We start from the raw sequence: 19,922 nt of genomic DNA, 5'->3' as shown, positions 1-19,922 counted from the left end.
ACTTCTGAATCGATATTTAATTATGTAAATTGTTTATGGAGAAAAAAAATATTTCTAAGTTGTGGTTCATGAGATTTTGTTAATTACGAAACAAGAATAAAATATATCTAATCACCGGAAAATACAGAATAATTTTAAAACTTTTACACAAAACAACTCTAATAAATTAACACTAAGAATAGAGTAATCCAATAAACCTTAAAATCATATAATGTCATCAAGAATTTCAGATTACTTAACGACTCAGAGGCAGCGTGTCGTCTGCAGGAACGACAACTCGCCGGGAGGAGAGGAAAGGGAATTATTTTCCCTATTTTTTGACTGAAAAGAGCACATTTTTAGATTAGATACTTCAGAATGATCATCACGAGGGCGAGTGTGACGCTAAATAAGTTGCAGTCAACATGGAATATCCTAAAGAGAGTGAGTTTGATAATTATGGTTTTTTGAATGTGTGAGTTAACAGGGTTATATGTACTCGTCTTTTTCGTAATAGAGAAAAGCAATATCATTTATTTTCTAAAGGTATTAGAGAGTTTGTTGTCTACTGTTAGAGGGTATTAATGATTTATACGCTTTGTTAGTGTTGTAGAAGTTAGAATATACGAAACATGGATTACAACTTGACATGTATGACCGATTACGCAACTCCATAAATATTATTTCATTCACCCATTTCTTGTTATTTTTTCAAGTTTCTTCTTTCTGTAATGGCAAGTTTTACGTGCACTGAAATATCAAGTTTAAAACTGAACCCAAATTCACACTGATAAGTAAAATGTAGTTCAGTCTTCCACTTTTAGAAAATTTTATTTCAGGTCTTTTAGGGAAGGTTAGATAATTGTAGACACTTTTACAGTATTAAATGTTTATTTTATTACCCACATACTAATTTTTATGCTTTCCATACTGGCTGTGCAATGTACTTCAAGCATGTTTACCTCCATGTTAACTAGCAAAACCTACTTGGACATGCAGAAAGGTATAATTACAGGTTTTATGTAGAAACCTATTACTGGACTGGTATTCTTATTTCCTACCACGTTAGATGCTACATGTAATAAGGCACACCCCCATTAAAAGAATTCTTGGAAAATTAGATTATTTAAAAAAATTATATTTAGAAGTTCCTGTCCCAAATCCAGTCTACCACATTATATTGTTTCAGCCAAATGTCAAGAGAAAAAACTGTTGGCATTGGGCAAAAGATCCACTCTGACCTTCTATTTGTATGGTACTTCATTGTAAGTGAAAAGTGAAGCCATCCGAAAAGGAGTTTATATAGTGTCCACCTTGAAAGTGAAAGGTGAATAATCTCAAACTGAATTATGGATCGTAGAAAACATAAACAACACAAAAACTAGAGACAGGTTATACATGTCAGATAGCTCTACTGTTCTCATTAAGCATATGTAACTGATTTGTAATCTATGAATGTGTACTTCACCTGTAAATTTAATGTTAATTACATAACTCGCATTATAAAGTTATTTATAAATTATGGATATCAATTTTATATGAAAATCTCATTAAGTAATGTTACATCATTCAGGTACTCAGGCATTTGAACAACTTTAGTACTTAGATAGATGTACGATTATATAAAAGTTATCATCATTAAAAGAATTGTGTAGTATGTAAAAAACTCTCAACTTTATGTAATACTTAAGGCAGAAGCTCGAAGATGCAACAGAAGTTTAGATAATATGATAATTAATCATGACACCATCTGCGATTTCATTCTTTTTACTTTTGATAAAGATATAAGATATTAGATATTTTTTCTCTCTTCCAGATACCTGCATATTACTCCACATCTGTAGACACTGTACCCTTGGAAAGAATCAGAAACATTGGAATATCTGCGCACATTGACTCTGGAAAGACGACGCTGACAGAGCGCATTTTATATTATACCGGTCGGATCGATGAGATGCACGAGGTATGTTTTCCTCTTTTTTTACCACTATTCAGGTAATGGATATGGAAGTTTATATATTGCTACAATTGCTAATATTTTCTGACAACCAACATCTGAAGACATTTTATCAGTAGAAAAACATTTTAGCTATATTGTAAATGTGGCTGTTTTAAAACCTTAATACTATTAAGTATGTAATCAGTGATATTTATTCCAGTCTAAAAAGTTACAAACTTTTCTTAACACTTCCCGGTTTCCAACAAAAGATGAACAAGAAACCTCTTGGAAAAGTTAGTAAAGCTATTTTTTCAATTTAATTTGCCAGGTACGTGGTAAGGATGGTGTTGGGGCAGTGATGGACAGCATGGAGCTTGAACGACAGCGTGGCATAACAATCCAGAGTGCTGCAACCTTCACCATGTGGAAGAACCATAACATTAACATCATTGACACACCTGGTATGATGTCATTTCCTATTTTTGTTTCTTGGGTATTGCTGATGCACCTGGCATGGTACTGCTTTTTATTTCATTGTGCTTGAAGGGGATTTATAAGTAGATTGAAAAAGGAGACCTCCTGATTATCACTTCAAATCTTGTTTGATGTATCTAATGTATCATATATTAGAATCTTGTCTGATTTATAGATTAACATCTAGTCTTGTTATGTATTGAAACAGTGTCTCCTCAACAATCTCTTCACAAACATCACTAATCAGATATTGATATTTAATATTCTTTCAAACCAAATTAAATGCAAAGAACTATATCACACTGTGCAAATATATTGCAGGTCATACAAGCTTTAAAAGGATCAAGATATCAAAATCTAGTGTTATTTTGGATGATTTTAGACAGACAAGGATTATATCACACGTTACAAACACATTGCAGGTCACGTTGACTTCACTGTAGAGGTTGAACGTGCTTTACGTGTCCTGGATGGTGCAGTCCTGGTCCTGTGTTCTGTGGGAGGTGTCCAGTCTCAGACCTTAACTGTTAATCGCCAGATGAAGAGGTATTCGGTGCCCTGCTTGGCCTTCATTAACAAATTGGATCGAATGGGGGCAAATCCATACAGAGTTTTGAATCAGATGAGGTGAGACAATTTCATAATGGTTTGTAATATTTGTCTTCATAAGTAACATGCATTTTGAACAAAGAAGTATTTCATAAGAAGTGAGGAGGTTTTATTTTTTTTTTTTTAAATCAATTAATTTATTTATTCATTTTAAGAAACATATGTGTCTAGTGCAAAAATAGCAAATTCTCCAAATGGAGGTTAGAGGAAGGGAGGATAATTTTGAATAAATGCACATTAAATCTCCTTGGGCTGATGTTCAATGACTCTGCTCTAGCACAGAAATGCCATATTCACCAAATCATAATTTTGAGTAATTGCCTATCAAAAGTCTCATAGACTGATAAGTTGGATACCTAAATGCCCCTAAAGTAAAAAGGAATATGGTTAATGTGGAATGATAATATACTGTGATTATTTCTTAAACAATTGATTAAAAAAACAAACATAGAATAACAGAACTTATATTAGAGCAATTCACCACTAATTCTATATACTGTAGTTCTGCAGTTATTCATTATTCATTGTATGTTACTTCTGCAGGTCGAAACTGAATCACAATGCAGCCTTTATGCAGCTTCCAATAGGTCTGGAGGGCAACACAAAAGGAATTATTGACTTAGTGAGCCAGAAAGCTCTATATTTTGAAGGCAATAATGGGTAAGTAGTAATGATATTCATTAATATGAGAAAATGGTTGGAGTATCTCTTTGCTTTGTATTCTGTCTTGTAGAAAAGTTTATCTCAGTTTCAAAAAATATTTGAAACGGAGATAAAATTTGTTTTATTTATTGATTTATTTTTTCTCTAGGAGAACTATGTATGCAGACATATACACACCCATTTACTCACTCACTCACTCACTCATTCTTTCACTGTCTCACTTTCTCACTCGCTCACTCATTCACCCACCCACCCACCCACCCACACCTTACCTTGTTCTCTCTCTCCCTCACCAACCCATTTAATTGCAATAAAACAATCTTTATTTCTCATCAGCGAAATTATCCGCGAAGATGAGATCCCCAAAGACATGAGAGCCGAAGCCGATGACCGTTACATGGAGCTTATTGAACATGTGTCCAATGCGGATGATGCTATTGGCGAAATGTTCTTGGGTGAGTGAGGAAATGTTCAGGTAAAATACAGTTTCACAATTTGAGATTGATGTATTATAGTGAGTAATAATATTTAAAGAATGGTAATTTTGAAGGGCCAAAACAGGGTTTGATTTTTATATTAAAGATTAAATGGAAGGAATGGTATTATTGTAAGAAAGTGAATAGTTTTACTGTTTCTGTGAATTTTATGCTGCTAGTCAGTGGATTGTACTGTTATCTTAACAAAATCATTTTGTGATTTATAAGTCTTTTAACCTTATGATCTGGATGACATGAGCATCACATCATAAAAAAAAATGGATTGAGGGGTGGGTGACATGAACATGCTGTCATAGGAAAATCTGTCTGAGGGCTGGGGTGACACAAACCTGCTGTCATAAGCATTTCGGGTGATGGCTGGGATGACAGGAACAACTCACCGCAAGTGCACAAAGCTGTTGGAGGGTGATTACTCATTTGACACTTAGTAAGGGGCTTTTGCATTATTTCCATCAATAAATGTGAGGAATGTACTGTCTGTTAACCGTGACTGGAAGAACACCGGCTCCGGGGAGGATAGCATTCCATGCTGCAAAGAAAACAGGCTGCTACCATCTGGATAAAGCAAATCAAATGACAAATATGGACATTGGAAAATGGCAATAAAGCTAAAAATGCTTTTGCAGAAAAAGAAAATAATATTGAAAAGGGGAGGCAAAGAGTCTTGCCACTGCACGAGTGTTTGTGTGTGCCTGGCTTACAAGCCATGCACCCATCAGAGTAAGACAAAATGCCTGTATTTTGGTCCATATGATGGTGGTGAAGCATCCAGATCCAATGGGTTAAGCTAGTAATAGGTTGAGATATTTAGATATTACTACTATTAATTATATACAGAATGAGAACAAGAAAGAAAAAAGTAAAATATATAATCAGCAACTCTTTAGGTTTGGCTTTAGCAGAATTCAGGCTGAAGCAATTCTGCTATACTATTACAATTATGATTTTCTTCTTCATCACAGAAGAGAAAATGCCTTCAGAATCTGAGCTACGTGATGGCATCCGACGGGCTTGCCTACAACGTACCTTTACCCCAGTGTTTGTAGGTACTGCACTAAAGAACAAAGGAGTGCAGCCACTATTAGATTCGGTTTTGACCTATTTGCCACATCCAGGAGAGGTCAAGAATTTTGCTCTTCAGGAAGACCAGAAAGGGTTAGTGTCTTCAGGAATATTCTCTTCTGAAACAGCTTTGAAAGTTCCTACTAGTTTTATTAGATATATCTGAAATGAATTATCATTGGTAGCTGTTCCATAGTGGAAAAACTGGCTTATATCAACTGATATTTCTCATAGTTCCTCCCCCTCCACCCAGTTGTTGTAAGCTAAAGTAATGTAAGATATCATCCCTACTTGGCAGGGAGGAGGTCCGCATTCAGCTCCATCCAGAAAGAACAGCCAACCACCCCTTTGTTGGTTTGGCCTTCAAATTGGAGGCTGGGAAGTTTGGGCAGCTGACGTACATTCGTGTCTACCAGGGTTGTCTGAAGAAGGGAGAGCTGATCTTCAATGCTCGTACTGGTAAAAAAGTGAGTATTTAACGTGATCTAAGATGTTAGAATACTTTTAAAACTAGACTTGTGGAATAGTTTCTTTTCCCCCTCCCCCCAACAAGTTAAATAAGCTTTTTTCTGTAAATTTTTTCTGTTTTCCTTCTTCTATGTCCTCATCCCTTTCTTTGCCTCAGTCTGGAAAAAATGCAAAGTTCACAAAGGCTTTTCAGAGAGTATTAGAGCTTTTTGTTATTAAACTTTTAGGATAACAAGTTTGTACTTTGAGCAGGCCAAGAGCCAAAATAGAATAAGAATTTAACAGATCATAGTTGGCAATGTATGAGAGTGAAATAACTGTTTTGTTTTTCTGGAAGTTATACACTACTAAACTCTGTTAAATAGTCTATATAAAACAAGAAAATGGAAGAACATTGAGTTGTTTGCTTCGTTATGTGGCAGGCATATAATGTCCTTTTTCTGATCAACTACAAATCTTGTCTGATTTCCAGGTGAAAGTGTCCCGGTTAGTCCAGATGCACAGCAATAACATGGAGGATGTTGATGCTGTCTACGCTGGTGACATTTGTGCTCTGTTTGGCATTGACTGTGCCTCTGGAGATACTTTCACAACCGATCTAAAACTGAATCTATCCATGGTGCGTATATAAGGTTACTAATGGTTTAAAAAAAATCAATTTGGGTTATGTAGTGAATATAAAGACTAGTGTATGTGCAGGTTTGTTTCTGTTTAAGAAACTGGCTTGAAGATGGATTCCTCTTTGTAAAACAAGATTAATTATAGTACGATATTTATGCTATTTTAATAATGGCATTAAATGTGGATTGCTCATAAAACCATATAATCATGGACAAAATTTTGTATGTAAGAAAATATACAATACCTAGGACTAATCCAGCCATGTCTAACACCCCAATAGGAATCCATGTACGTACCTGACCCTGTGATATCAATGGCTATCAAACCCAAGAACACAAAAGACTCGGACAGTTTCAGCAAAGCTGTTAACAGGTTTACCAAAGAAGACCCAACGTATAGGGTGCAGTGGGACAATGAGAACAAGGAAACCATTGCATCTGGTATGGGAGAGCTCCACCTGGAGATTTATGCTCAGGTAGGTTGGTTAAGGGTCTTTTGCATTGGTTTTTGGTACTCTGGTCTGGATGGTGTGATATATGGTGTAAATAGTTTATATTATTCTTCTCCTTGTCCTTCTCCTCCTCCTCATCCTCATCCTTCTTGTTCTCCCTCTCCTTTTTCTTGAACCCTGCCTCGTTTTTCTCGTTGTCCTCATTTTTCTCAGCCTCCTCGTTTTTCTCATCCTTCTCCTTCCCTTCCTTCTCCTTCCCTTCCTTCTCCTTCCCTTCCTTCTCCTTCCCTTCCTTCTCCTTCCCTTCCTTCTCCTTCCCTTCCTTCTCCTTCCCTTCCTTCTCCTTCCCTTCCTTCTCCTTCCCTTCCTTCTCCTTCCCTTCCTTCTCCTCCTCCTCCTTTTTATTGTCCTTCTTCTCAGTTTTCTTGTCATTCTCATCCTCCTGCTCTTCCACCTCGTCTTCCACTTCCTCTTCGTTTTACCTCTACATCTGCTTCTACTTACAATTAACTGCTCATTTTTAATGGTTCTCCAGAGGATGGAACGAGAATATGGGTGTGAAGTGTTGATGGGGAAACCCAAGGTAGCATTTAGGGAAACCCTCTCAGCTCCAGTGGAATTCGACTACCTTCACAAGAAGCAGTCTGGAGGTTCAGGCCAGTATGGTCGAGTTATTGGCATCATTGAGGTGAGATTTTGATCATCTAATTGATATAGCATTATGAAAGAATGTATTTCTGTTTGACTTATTTGATTATTTTTGGGCATTCATTTGCGTGTGTATTTGGATACATTCATACATGCATGAGCGCTTTTATATGTCTTTGTATACAGTGTGCGCCATACATGTAAAAAATTTCCTAAATTTTGTGTACTCTCATTTTCCAGCCTGCAGAGGAAAATACCAAAAATGTGTTTGCAGATGAGACAATGGGAACAAATGTCCCCAAGCAGTTTATACCAGCTATTGAAAAAGGATACCATGCCTTTTGTGAGAAGGGTAAGAAATTCATTTTTGTTGTTGTTGACCTTTTTTTGGTTGATGCATTGAAGAAAATATTGGTTGTACACTTGATATACACACAAATATATACTATATATATATATATTATTATATGTGAGTGTGAGTGTGAGTGTGAGTGTGAGTGTGAGTGTGAGTGTGAGTGTGAGTGTGAGTGTGAGTGTGAGTGTGAGTGTGAGTGTGAGTGTGAGTGTGAGTGTGAGTGATGATGTACTCTCGTTATGAAAGAAAGAAGAGAGTAGGAGTGAATGACCAGATGAAAGGTGAGGGTGAATGATTAAAACATTTTTTTTAATAAAATCTTATAATTCCATAGGTATGTTGTCTGGACACAAAATATCAGGTATAAAATTCCGCCTGAAGGATGGTGCGCATCACATAGTGGACTCCAACGAGATTTCATTCATTCTAGCTGCACAAGGAGCTATGAGACAGGGTAGGAGTTTTTATTGTAGACAGTAATTATTTTTGATAATTGTAGCAGGGTTGTTTATGATGATTTTTCCTAAGTGTCATAGTTTTTGTTATTGTTGAGGATAGTTTCCTCTTTTTCTTCCCATCTCTTCCTACCTCCTTTCTCCCTATCATTCTCTCTCTCCCTCTTGCTGTTTTACTCTTTTGCTCTCCCTCCCTCTCTCACATACTTACACCTCCCCCCACATCTCCCCTCTGTCTCTAATACAGCAACCCTTATATATCACAGCCTATGAGGATGGTATGTGGATTCTCTTGGAGCCCGTCATGTCTGTGGAAATCACCGCGCCGGAAGAATTCCAAGGGTCAATTATTTCCCAGATGAACAAGCGTAACGGAATCATCACTGGCACAGACGCAAATGAAGGATGGTTCACTCTTTACACGGAGGTAAGTGTATTAATTTATAGTTGTGTTAGGTGTGGGTTTTTCCATCTTTATTATGTTCTTGAATATATACATTGTGAAAGAATGTTTTCTGGTACATTTGGTGGGAATGATAGATACTTCTTGATGCATAACCTAACATTTACATCTAAGCATACTTTTTAATGTTGCTAACATTAATATACTATACTAAAAATTTAAGTAAAGGATCCTTACATAATTTAATTAATTTATTTATTATTATTTTTTTCTTTTGCAGGTCCCCCTAAATGACATGTTCGGCTATGCTTCAGAACTTAGATCAGCGACGCAAGGAAAGGGTGAGTTTGCGATGGAGTACTCTCGTTATGCTCCAATGAGAAGTGAGATGATGGAGGCTCTGATCGAGGAGTACACGAATCCCAAAGGTGCTGAAGCCTCAAAGAAAAAAGGAAGAAGATAGGATAGCAAATATGTTTAATGTAGATCTGTCTGTATATGTTTCTCACCCGTTTTGATAATGATGAATGATACTGTTTATGGTATGGTAATTTTGTATAAAATGGTTTCCTGAAGATGCTGACAGTTTTAAGTGATAAATAACTCCCCCCAAGCAAGTAATAGGTTTAGTATTATTTGTAAAGACCGGATGGTAATTGTTAAAGGCTGTTGAGTGGGACTCCCCACAAAAAGTCTATGTTGAGCAAAGTTATATACATTAATTTTTTTTATTTCATGTTTTTGGACAAGGTGCAAATTAGGCAAGCCCTTCAATTTTAGAATGTGGAAAAAAAGTTGGTAATCTTAATACATTGTATCGAACAAGAAGAAATACTGTACATATTCTTTATTTAATAATATAAGCAAAATTGTTATGTCACTATTTAGTATGTGATATGTAAATAAATTTTTTATATGAAGTTTGTTTGGAAATTTTCTTTGAAACCTTGTCAGTGGTTGATAAACCTTTTGTAGCGCATATCAAATCTGGCATGAATGCATAACCAAGTCACCAAGAAAATAGACGCATAAACCAAAACAGTTGTAGTAAGAACAGTAAATTGTAAGGGTTTGATTCAGTTTGAAATGGCCACAGTGAGAACAGAATAAACATTGTCTGTGTACATATTTTACACTTTAGGACAGTATTCTATCAAGTTTGTAGTCTCCTTTTCAAGATGAGAGGTTCATTAGCATTATGTTCTATATTTTCCGAGTAATTTCATACAAAGGTTTTGTTTAATCACATGGTCTTAGGATTTATAAACATTTATACAAATAATTTATGAGGACACTTAAGTGTCCTGATTAAATATCAATAATATGACAAACTGGTAAGCAAAGGGAAAATATAAAAAAAGATCAAATTCAAAACCCTTTATTCATTAGTTGTAATCTTCATAAATCGACATAAAGAATAGCATTGTAAGGAACAGTATCGGAAACCAACACATCAGATACCGTGGGTAGAATATATATATATTTCTTATCATAAGAAACTGAGGTATATTATTAGACTCGGTGTTTGAATGCCTGATGTCATTGACAACTTAGATAATGCTCCTTTAATTCTTTATTATTCCTGTGACCAATGAGGAGAATTTCCCTGTATAAATTTATAAGCATGCCTGTCATATTGATATTTTTGCTGAGCTATGAACATCAGGGTTTGTTTATATGGGAAATGTTTATTTACACTGGTTGTTGTAGTTTTTTTGTTTGTGTCCCCTTTGTATTCGAGTTCTATTGGTTGACACCATATGCTGAAAATAGTTTATATGCTGAGAGCCGGCCCGTATTCACGTCCCCGGAATTCGAACAGGCAGCGGACGAGTGGTAGTTCAACTTCGTCCATTCCTGCTAGCGCCAATGTTGCAGCTTCGATAAGGGTCTTCACGTCCCCGGAATTCGAACAGGCCGAACTCCACGAAGCAGCGGACGAGTGGTAGTTCAACTTCGTCCATTCCTGCTAGCGCCAATGTTGCAGCTTCGATAACCCCGTCGATCGGTACATTGGCAAGGAGCAATTTGACGTCGAAGCTGACAAGGTCTTTACACCGCATCCCGACGTTTTGCAGTCTGGCCGTCGCATCAGTGGTGTTTGAGAGATGGCACCCGCAGATGCAGATTAGTGCGGTTGAGAGAGGTGCTGCAAGCTTCTCTGTTAGGAGGTGTGAGGCTTTCCCGGTTCCGTTAGTAATGGATCTCACGAGGTTTCCTTCCTTGTGTGTTCAGATGTCCCACGGATCGTCGACGCGAGGATCTTCCTTGCTGAACTCTAGGGAGCTTGCCTCCGCGTTTCCGCTCCTGGTTTTCCTGAAAGTGGAGACGTCCAAGACAACTTCCATCTTTGCTACATAATCAGTATCAAGAAATACGACACCAGCAATTATAACTAACGGAGCAATGACGATGGAGTCATCTTTGCCAAGTTCCTATTTGACCTTAATGTACCTAGCAGGAATGGCAGGCTCGAATCTTCTGGCGCTGGCGACTGCACAGGTCACAACTCACTATAGGAATCCCCTCTATTGCAGAGATGTCTGCGGTGGTTGGACTCGATAAAGTCCGCTATGCCTTTCTTAAGGGTATCGGTGTCGAACTTAAATATAAGGCTTACCTCTGAGTGTCTGAGAGGTTTGTGTGAACTATCACGCACAGTCCCCCCCAATCCTTTGTCCGTTGTTGTCATGGGGGGGGGCTTAGGAGACGGAGACTGAGACCCAATAATGGGGAACTCCTCGACCTTGGGACTCAGCCATCGACTCAACTAATTTTGCATGGTCTTTTTTTCCACTCATACTTTTCGTTTCAGTCCCTTCACCATTCCCTTCTGCTATCCACCTCCTAAGGTGTGAAAGCCGTGCTGAAAGGATCAAAGGCTGACTTTGTGCCAGTCCTGAACGGCCTGAGGGAGCCATGAGCACGGTATTCCCCTGCCTTACCTGGCCCTTACCTCTCAAGGGGACCCTGAGGGGTGGACTGTTTTCTCCCCAACATACTCCAGGCTTATCATGGCCGATAATGAAGACGTAATCCCAATTTTAGGGGCAAGGAGGCTTGCCCTTTCATCAAATAGCCCCAATCCCGGCTCTCCTTTGACCATGGCTCCGAACACTGCAACAACTACCCCCTCATCAATGCCTACTAATACAGTATCAACCCTAATCAACAACCAACCCCCAGGAGACATGTCTACTCTCCCAACATGCTCAACTTCAACACCTTTACTCCCACAATCTTCATCATCAACCACCCCATATCCCCTTATTACTACCTTTCAACCTTATTGCCCACCTCCCCATAACACTAACCCCTCCCCCACACGTCCCCGCACTTCTACTACCCCCACATCTACAAGAATCCTAAATACTCTATTTAGCCCAGCCAAATGGGACCGATTTTTCGTGATCCCTCCCACAGCTCCCTACTCTCAAAACAACCCTCCTCTTCCAGCAATGCCTCCAAAAACAAGTAGGCAAAGTCTCTTTCCGTAGCCGACCCGACCACTCCCGTCTCGTCACAGTAACATCTGAAAACCAAGCTATAGCATTAAAAAAACTAACTGATCTATGTGGTAATCCCATCCCTACAGAACCTCATCCAACCCTCAATACTTGCACCGGAACGGTCTCTATCTCCCCAACAGATTGCCCAATCTATGACAAAGAATGGTCAGATTGTGGAGAAGACTTACTCGCCTGTCTCACGGACTATGATGCGACATATGTACAATGCTACTCCATTCCTCCCAGAGGGAATCGTAAGAAATCCATCAACATTGCCAAAACTACTTTCCGTAGACATGGCCTTCCTTTTAATGTTTACATAGGTGGGGAATCCCTACCTGTCTGACCATACCAACCTCCTCCTCGTCAGTGCCAAAATTGTTGGCGTTTAGGACACCCAGCCAAACACTGCCATTCCACAGCCAGATGCCCGCTATGTGCCCAACCTGGCCATAATCGATCAAACTGCTCTGCACAATCACGCACATGTGCCAACTGTGGCGGCCCCCATAATGTATTTTATAGAGGCTGCCCCATCTACAAATTTGAGTCTGAGGTAGCAACTCTCAGATTCAGACTTGGACTCACTCTACGTGAAGCCAGACAGGAGGCTCGTCGACGAGGTTTTTCTCTTACCCCCTACTCTAGTAATGTCGCTCACTCTGCCACTCCCCCTACCCCCCCAGGCTCCTACACCCTCTCCTAAACCTAACCCCCCTCCATCTAACTTCCCCTCTTCTACCTCCTACCTTCCCCAGTCAAATTCTTTTGCCATCCTAAATCCAGACACTCCAATCTCTACTACAGCCCCAACACCTTCCCCTCTCCCTCCCCGCACTACCCGCAGCAGACAGAATAACGTTCCACCCCCTCTTCCCCTACCCCACAATCACCTCCACCTTCCTTTGCCCCTATTCTTCAGAAACCAGACTTATCTTCCCCCCTCACAAGAAAACCTTTATCTCTCAAAACTCCCCAACCAACTCCATTACAGAAACTCTTGAAGATATCCAGAACTACATAATCCTCATCCACCTTCAAATTCTACAACTCCCGCTCCCTCCACACTCAAAGTGACTGCCGATATCCATCCTCCTCCTACTCATATTCTCCCTACACCCAATCCTCCTACCCCATCCCAACAAAACCCATCCCCCCCGACTCCCCCCGACCTATATTAACCCTCCCACCATCCCCTCTATCCCTTCCACTCCCTCCTGGATACACACATGAATCCCTCATGTCACAAGTACCCTCTTCCCCAGACTCTCTACCTCCCGATACCCCTCCTGATACAACACCACCTCCCTAACCTCATTCTTTATCAAATTCTCCAACGCGCACTGCAATCTTTGCCAGTAAATCAACGAAAGTATAACTATCCTTCATTGGAACATTCGCGGTTTCCGAATGTTCCTCTTTCAGTCCCACATATTCTATGTCATGCTCACGTCCTCCCTACATAGACATCCCAACTTATCAGACATCCTTACAGAATCTCACACTTTCTGCTTTGACAACCTGTTTTACTTCCTCAAACGCATATATATCCTTCACTTAATCTAACCCCTTTACATTACCTCACCCGACCCTAACCTATTCACTCACCAATTCCTTAACCAAGTTTTAACAACTTAATCACTAACCCAACCACCCTTCACTAACATTAACTATAGTGCTACACAACCTTAAATGTCTAGCACATTTATTTTGCTTTTAACCATTAACCTTCACGCACAGTTACAGGTCACGTCGGTGGTTAGGTGTGCGAAGACCTGAGCTAGTTCGTGGCTCCCCGTCGCGGTGTTGATTGTTGGTTGATTGTATGAACGCCGCTTCTACCATTTTCCTTTGTCGTGGGGGCAGAGCTCGCTTTATGATGGAGGCCTGGGACCACTTAGGGGCCTCCAGGTGTTCTGTCAACTCCAATTGTGAAATTATTATGGTGTGGGTCGTGTTCTATAGGGCGTCCCCTCTTAGTCTGTTTATGCCGGCCTTGCATCGGAGGTGGGTGAGGAAGACGCGAGAGTAACGGAGAGTTGGATGGTGTTGATGTGTTGAATTTCCTCCTCCAGGAACTCCCGGCTGCCGATTCTAATAAATTATGGTGTCAAGGAATGGGGGCTATTTATCTATCTCGTCTTCTATAGTGAATTGCATGGTGGGGTGTATTGCATTCAGGCTATGGCGGAGATCTTGTAGGTTTGTCCATGCCGAGGACGAGGATGCTAGACTGTAGACTACACTCATTTGAAATCTGTCTTAAAAGGTCCTAATATCATTTACATAGCATCTACGCTTCCAGGATACACAGCACTTCTTTCCAGCTTCACCTTATCACGAAGACGCCAATTCTTACCCTTCGTAGTAACCGTGTTCTCGCCTTGAATGTCATCTGCAATAAAGATGAATATGATCAAACGTGAATCATCAAAACAGAACAGTTTGCATAGTTTATTACAACAAACTATTTAAAAAAAATAGCCTATCATGCAGCAGTCTTATTTTTGATAAGTCATTTTTTCTCAAATGTCATTACCACCCTAACCTATCTTATTACATATAACTTCTGCATCCAATAACTTTTCAGTGTTATGGTAATCCATCCCTCCAATTCCTTGTCCGTTATCGTCGTGGGGGGGGGGGGGGGGGCTTAGGAGACGGAGACCGAGGCCCAGTGAAGTGAATCAACTCCCACCTTGGACCTTAGCCCTCGCCTCAACTAATTTTGATCTTTTCTCCCTTTCCTTCTCTTCATCCCCTTCTTCTGTCTACATATCCTAATCGTTAACTCACTTTTAACCCTTTCGCCACTATACTATTTAACCTTTGATGTTTATCACAATTACTTGTGTTAAACATTAACCATTATTAATCCATCCAAACTGATCACTTCCTTTGCAACCAGCAGTGGCCCTATTACTTATTAACCAAACAGACTGAGCACCTATATATATTAATCTGCAGTATGTCTATCCTCAAGTGCTTATATCTTGAATTCTCTGGGCAAAGTTGTGAAGCAGATGCATCGAAACCTAACACGACATGGAAGGTACATATTACTCGAGTACTTCTGTAAATAGGAAATATTAGGAAATGTATGGCTAAATACGTATCTCAACTCGTATGGGTAAATCATTAGAATGGATGATAAGGGGGTCATGTTTATGCAATGTTAAGTAATTGTGTGTGTGTGGGTGGATATACAAGTTTGTGTGTGGTGTGTGGATATACAAGTTGTGTGTGGTTGTGTGGATATACAAGTTGTGTGTGGGTGTGTGGATATACAAGTTGTGTGTGGTGTGGATATACAAGTTTGTGTGGGTGTGTGGATATACAAGTTGTGTGTGGGTGTGTGGACATACAAGTTGTGTGTGGGTGTGTGGACATACAAGTTGTGTGTGGGTGTGTGGACATACAAGTTGTGTGTGGGTGTGTGGACATACAAGTTGTGTGTGTGTGGATATACAAGTTGTGTGTGTGTGGATATACAAGTTGTGTGTGTGTGGATATACAAGTTGTGTGTGTGTGGATATACAAGTTGTGTGTGTGTGGATATACAAGTTGTGTGTGTGTGGATATACAAGTTGTGTGTGTGTGGATATACAAGTTGTGTGTGTGTGGATATACAAGTTGTGTGTGTGTGTGGATATACAAGTTGTGTGTGTGTGGATATACAAGTTGTGTGTGTGTGTGGATATACAAGTTGTGTGTGTGTGTGGATATACAAGTTGTGTGTGTGTGGATATACAAGTTGTGTGTGTGTGGATATACAAGTTGTGTGTGTGTGGATATACAAGTGTGTGTAGATATACAAGTGTGTGTGGATATACAAGTGTGTGTGGATATACAAGTTGCGTGTGTGTGGATATACAAGTTGCGTGTGTGTGGATATACAAGTTGCGTGTGTGTGGATATACAAGTTGCGTGTGTGTGGATATACAAGTTGCGTGTGTGTGGATATACAAGTTGCGTGTGTGATGGACATACAAAGTTGTGTGTGGGTGTGTGGACATACAAGTTGTTGTGGGTGTGTGGACATACAAGTTGTGTTGTGGGTGTGTGGACATACAAGTATGGGTGTGGGTGTCTGGACAATACTAGTTGTGTGTGGGTGTGTTGACATACAAGTTGTGTGTGGGTTGTGTGGACATACAAGCTTGGTTTGTGGGTGTGTGGACATACTAGGTTGGTGTGGGTGTGTGGACATACAAGTTGTGTGTGGGTCTGTGGACTAACAAGTTGTGTGTGGGTGTGTGGGACATACAAGTTGTGTGTGGGTGTGTGGACATACAAGTTGTGTGTGGGTGTGTGGACATACAAGTTGTGTGTGGGTGTGTGGACATAACAAGTTGTGTGTGGGTGTGTGGACCATACAAGTTGTGTGTGGGTGTGTGGACATAAAATTGTGTGTGGGTGGGTGGACATACAAGTTGGGTGTGGGTGGTGGAATATACAAAGTTGTGTGTGGGTGTGTGGATATACAAGTTGTGTGTGGGTGTGTGATATTCAAGTGTGTGTGGGTGTGTGGATATACAAGTTGCGTGTGTGTGGATATACAAGTTGTGTGTGTGGATATACAAGTTGTGTGTGTGTGGATATACAAGTTGTGTGTGTGTGGATATACAAGTTGTGTGTGTGTGGATATACAAGTTGTGTGTGTGTGGATATACAAGTTGTGTGTGTGTGGATATACAAGTTGTGTGTGTGTGGATATACAAGTTGTGTGTGTGGATATACAAGTTGTGTGTGTGTATATACAAGTTGTGTGTGTGTATATACAAGTTGTGTGTGTGGATATACAAGTTGTGTGTGTGGATATACAAGTTGTGTGTGGATATACAAGTTGTGTGTGTGGATATACAAGTTGTGTGTGTGGATATACAAGTTGTGTGTGTGGATATACAAGTTGCGTGTGTGTGGATATACAAGTTGCGTGTGTGTGGATATACAAGTTGCGTGTGTGTGGGGATATACAAGTTGCGTGTGTGGGGATATACAAGTTGCGCGTGTGTGGGGATATACAAGTTGCGCGTGTGTGGGGATATACAAGTTGCGCGTGTGTGGGGATATACAAGTTGCGTGTGTGGGGAGATATACAAGTTGCGTGTGTGTGTGGATATACAAGTTGCGTGTGTGTGGATATACAAGTTGCGTGTGTGTGTGGATATACAAGTTGCGTGTGTGTGGATATACAAGTTGTGTGTGTGGATATACAAGTTGTGTGTGTGTGGATATACAAGTTGTGTGTGTGTGGGTATACAAGTTGTGTGTGTGTGGGTATACAAGTTGTGTGTGTGGATATACAAGTTGTGTGTGGATATACAAGTTGTGTGTGGATATACAAGTTGTGTGTGTGGATATACAAGTGTGCGTGTGGATATACAAGTTGTGTGTGTGGATATACAAGTGCGCGTGTGGATATACAAGTGCGCGTGTGGATATACAAGTGCGCGTGTGGATATACAAGTGCGCGTGTGGATATACAAGTGCGCGTGTGGATATACAAGTGCGCGTGTGGATATACAAGTGCGCGTGTGGATATACAAGTGCGCGTGTGGATATACAAGTGCGCGTGTGGATATACAAGTGTGCGTGTGGATATACAAGTGCGCGTGTGGATATACAAGTGCGCGTGTGGCTATACAAGTGTGCGTTTGGATATACAAGTGTGCGTTTGGATATACAAGTGTGCGTTTGGATATACAAGTGTGCGTGTGGATATACAAGTGTGCTTGTGGATATACAAGTGTGCGTGTGGATATACAAGTGTGCGTGTGGATATACAAAGTGTGCGTGTGGATATACAAATGTGCGTGTGCGTGCTTGTGTGTGGCTAACCAAAGGTTAAAACTGGATGGAGTTACACTAAACCCCAGGCCTTTTACAGGCCACAGGTTTTATTCAGATCTTTCTTGAAATCTTTACAAATGCGTAAACTTTACCAATTAATCAGAAAATTGTTCGAAATAAAATATATGATTTGGGTCCCAATCAACTCATGATCAATGTATGCTTGGGGTTAACTGTTAAGAACAGGACCATGCTCTATTGATACTGCTGAAGTGAAGTACTACTTGAAGGAAGGATAATTATGAATAAACAGCACTTTCCCAACTCAGAACTCTTGGAAAAGCAAGACCAAGATTTAATATTAATGAATTTATTGAAAAAGTTCTGCCGCGTCAACATATAAAGTCATCAGCGGCGTATTAAAAAATACAGCGATAGGGTGATGTTCGCGGGCGGAGACCCTGGGTAAGGAAGTATTTCTTTTTCATAAGGCGATGTTTTGTGGATTCCCAGAATGGTTAATGGTTAAAACAACAAGAAATGTTCTAGACAAAGGTTATATAGCATCTTAAATAAAGTATTGTGGTGAAAAGGGTAAAATTTAGTTAACTATTAGGGTAAGTGGACAGAAGGGGATGAAGACGAGAAGGAAAAGGAAAGGGAGAGAAGAGAAGAGAAGAGGGCTGAAGTCCAAGGCAGGAGTGATCCCCTACATTGGGCCTTAGTCTCCGTCTCCTAAGCCCTTCCCCCAACAAGAAGTCTGGTAAAACACACTGACCCTCACTTCGAAAAAAATAACAGAAATTACACTTCCATAAATCATACTTTTATTTCCTAGTGGACGAGCTCTAGGCGGGATATTTAATCTTTCCCGCATACTCGAGGAACCGGATTCCCTAAGAAAAAATCGCCAGCCACCAGGGTCCTCGTGGAGGCGTTATATGCGCTTTCTGAAAAAAAAATATATTGCTTCTTTTAGCCACTATATAAAATGGGTTCTGCCAGTATGATGTCCACCACAAAAGATGCATGTAGTGATACAGTTGACCGAGAAATCACACTGGTCCTACTACACGTGCAAAACAGAATCCTATAAATGATAAAACAAAAGTAAATAGAGGGACAGTAAATTGTATGTGCCGTGTATATTTCACGTTAAGGAACCGCAGCTCGCTGATGGTAGCGGAAAGCGAAGATGATTTCGACGAGAAAAATCTGGAAATCTATGTTAACCCCATGTTAAAACGTCGTAATGATAAGTTGAGTTCTATATTCACCAAGATCCAAGCAATATTTCCAATTTAGTCTATAAACAATCATAACTATAGTCTGCGAAGATCATCACTGCAGAAGATCGTTACACACCGTGGGGCCGTATGTTAATCTTTGCAGGTCACTTAGTAATTATTATGGTGTTCATCTATAACCAACAGTTTATACAAATATATATAAAAAATAGTTAAAGAAGTTATGTCATTATCGGGGCCACAGTATAGCTGTAATTTGGATGAGCTATCGGAAATATTCTGATAAAATTATTTTTCTACGATCTATTAAAGTCCCTTTATATTCCTCACAATCCAACATATATATTATAACTCATCTACCACATTCTACACTTAACTTTTGTATGCCGTGGAAAACCTCGTAAGCAAAGATGAATCCCCGGGAAAAAAACACGAAATGCTGAACAGGAGGTTTATTCCTTGTCATCGCCAGAGCCTCACTAACTCCGCGCTGACCTCTCACCTGGCCGCCGTTTTCTTCGTGGCTCACTTGAGCGCCTTACAGCTGGTTTAACGAGCCTAAGGGGGTTGTCAGGCTGCCCGCTTGTACTTTAGTATTTTTAAGGTGCGGGGATAATTAGGTAAGCCGTTAATTTATCATTGATTCACTACATGCACATATATGTAAAAGATGAAAATAAACAGGATAAGAGAAAATGTTTCAACATTTACCTGAGAGACAGTTTAGTCAAGTACTGAAAATCACACAC

At 39.9% G+C, this 19,922-nt stretch overlaps 1 protein-coding gene and 1 long non-coding RNA gene across 2 annotated transcripts; one reads left to right on the top strand and one right to left on the bottom strand.

Annotated features, from left to right (window-relative positions):
• The first annotated feature begins 229 nt into the window (after positions 1 to 229).
• Positions 230 to 9,549, top strand: LOC125038536 (elongation factor G, mitochondrial-like). The gene is made up of 15 exons (XM_047632044.1): positions 230 to 423; positions 1,796 to 1,942; positions 2,247 to 2,379; positions 2,815 to 3,019; positions 3,545 to 3,661; positions 4,001 to 4,119; positions 5,124 to 5,316; positions 5,522 to 5,690; positions 6,164 to 6,310; positions 6,593 to 6,787; positions 7,299 to 7,451; positions 7,652 to 7,763; positions 8,101 to 8,220; positions 8,488 to 8,648; positions 8,905 to 9,549. The coding sequence occupies exons 1-15, from the start codon at positions 358 to 360 to the stop codon at positions 9,085 to 9,087; spliced, it is 2,220 nt and encodes a 739-aa protein (XP_047488000.1). The 5' UTR covers positions 230 to 357; the 3' UTR covers positions 9,088 to 9,549.
• Positions 9,550 to 10,005: 456 nt separating this feature from the next.
• Positions 10,006 to 18,956, bottom strand: LOC125038787. Its single transcript, XR_007116075.1, has 3 exons — positions 18,752 to 18,956; positions 14,493 to 14,528; positions 10,006 to 10,940 (listed from the first exon to the last, which is right to left on the bottom strand). It is a non-coding gene; the product is annotated as an uncharacterized LOC125038787 (long non-coding RNA).
• Between the last annotated feature and the right edge of the window lie 966 nt (positions 18,957 to 19,922).

Source organism: Penaeus chinensis, chromosome 25 (assembly GCF_019202785.1).
Source record: "Penaeus chinensis breed Huanghai No. 1 chromosome 25, ASM1920278v2, whole genome shotgun sequence".
In the NCBI taxonomy this organism is placed as follows: Eukaryota; Metazoa; Arthropoda; class Malacostraca; order Decapoda; family Penaeidae; genus Penaeus; species Penaeus chinensis.
This window is presented reverse-complemented; position numbering and strand designations above follow the sequence as displayed.

What these genes read in the sequence shown, in the direction of transcription:
- LOC125038536 (XM_047632044.1), top strand. Translation starts at nt 358, where the DNA reads ATGATCATCACGAGGGCGAGTGTGACGCTAAATAAGTTGCAGTCAACA. An exon ending in TAACATCATTGACACACCTG is followed by an intron (nt 2,380 to 2,814) that starts GTATGATGTCAT and finishes AACACATTGCAG; the next exon opens with GTCACGTTGACTTCACTGTA. An exon ending in TATTGGCGAAATGTTCTTGG is followed by an intron (nt 4,120 to 5,123) that starts GTGAGTGAGGAA and finishes TCTTCATCACAG; the next exon opens with AAGAGAAAATGCCTTCAGAA.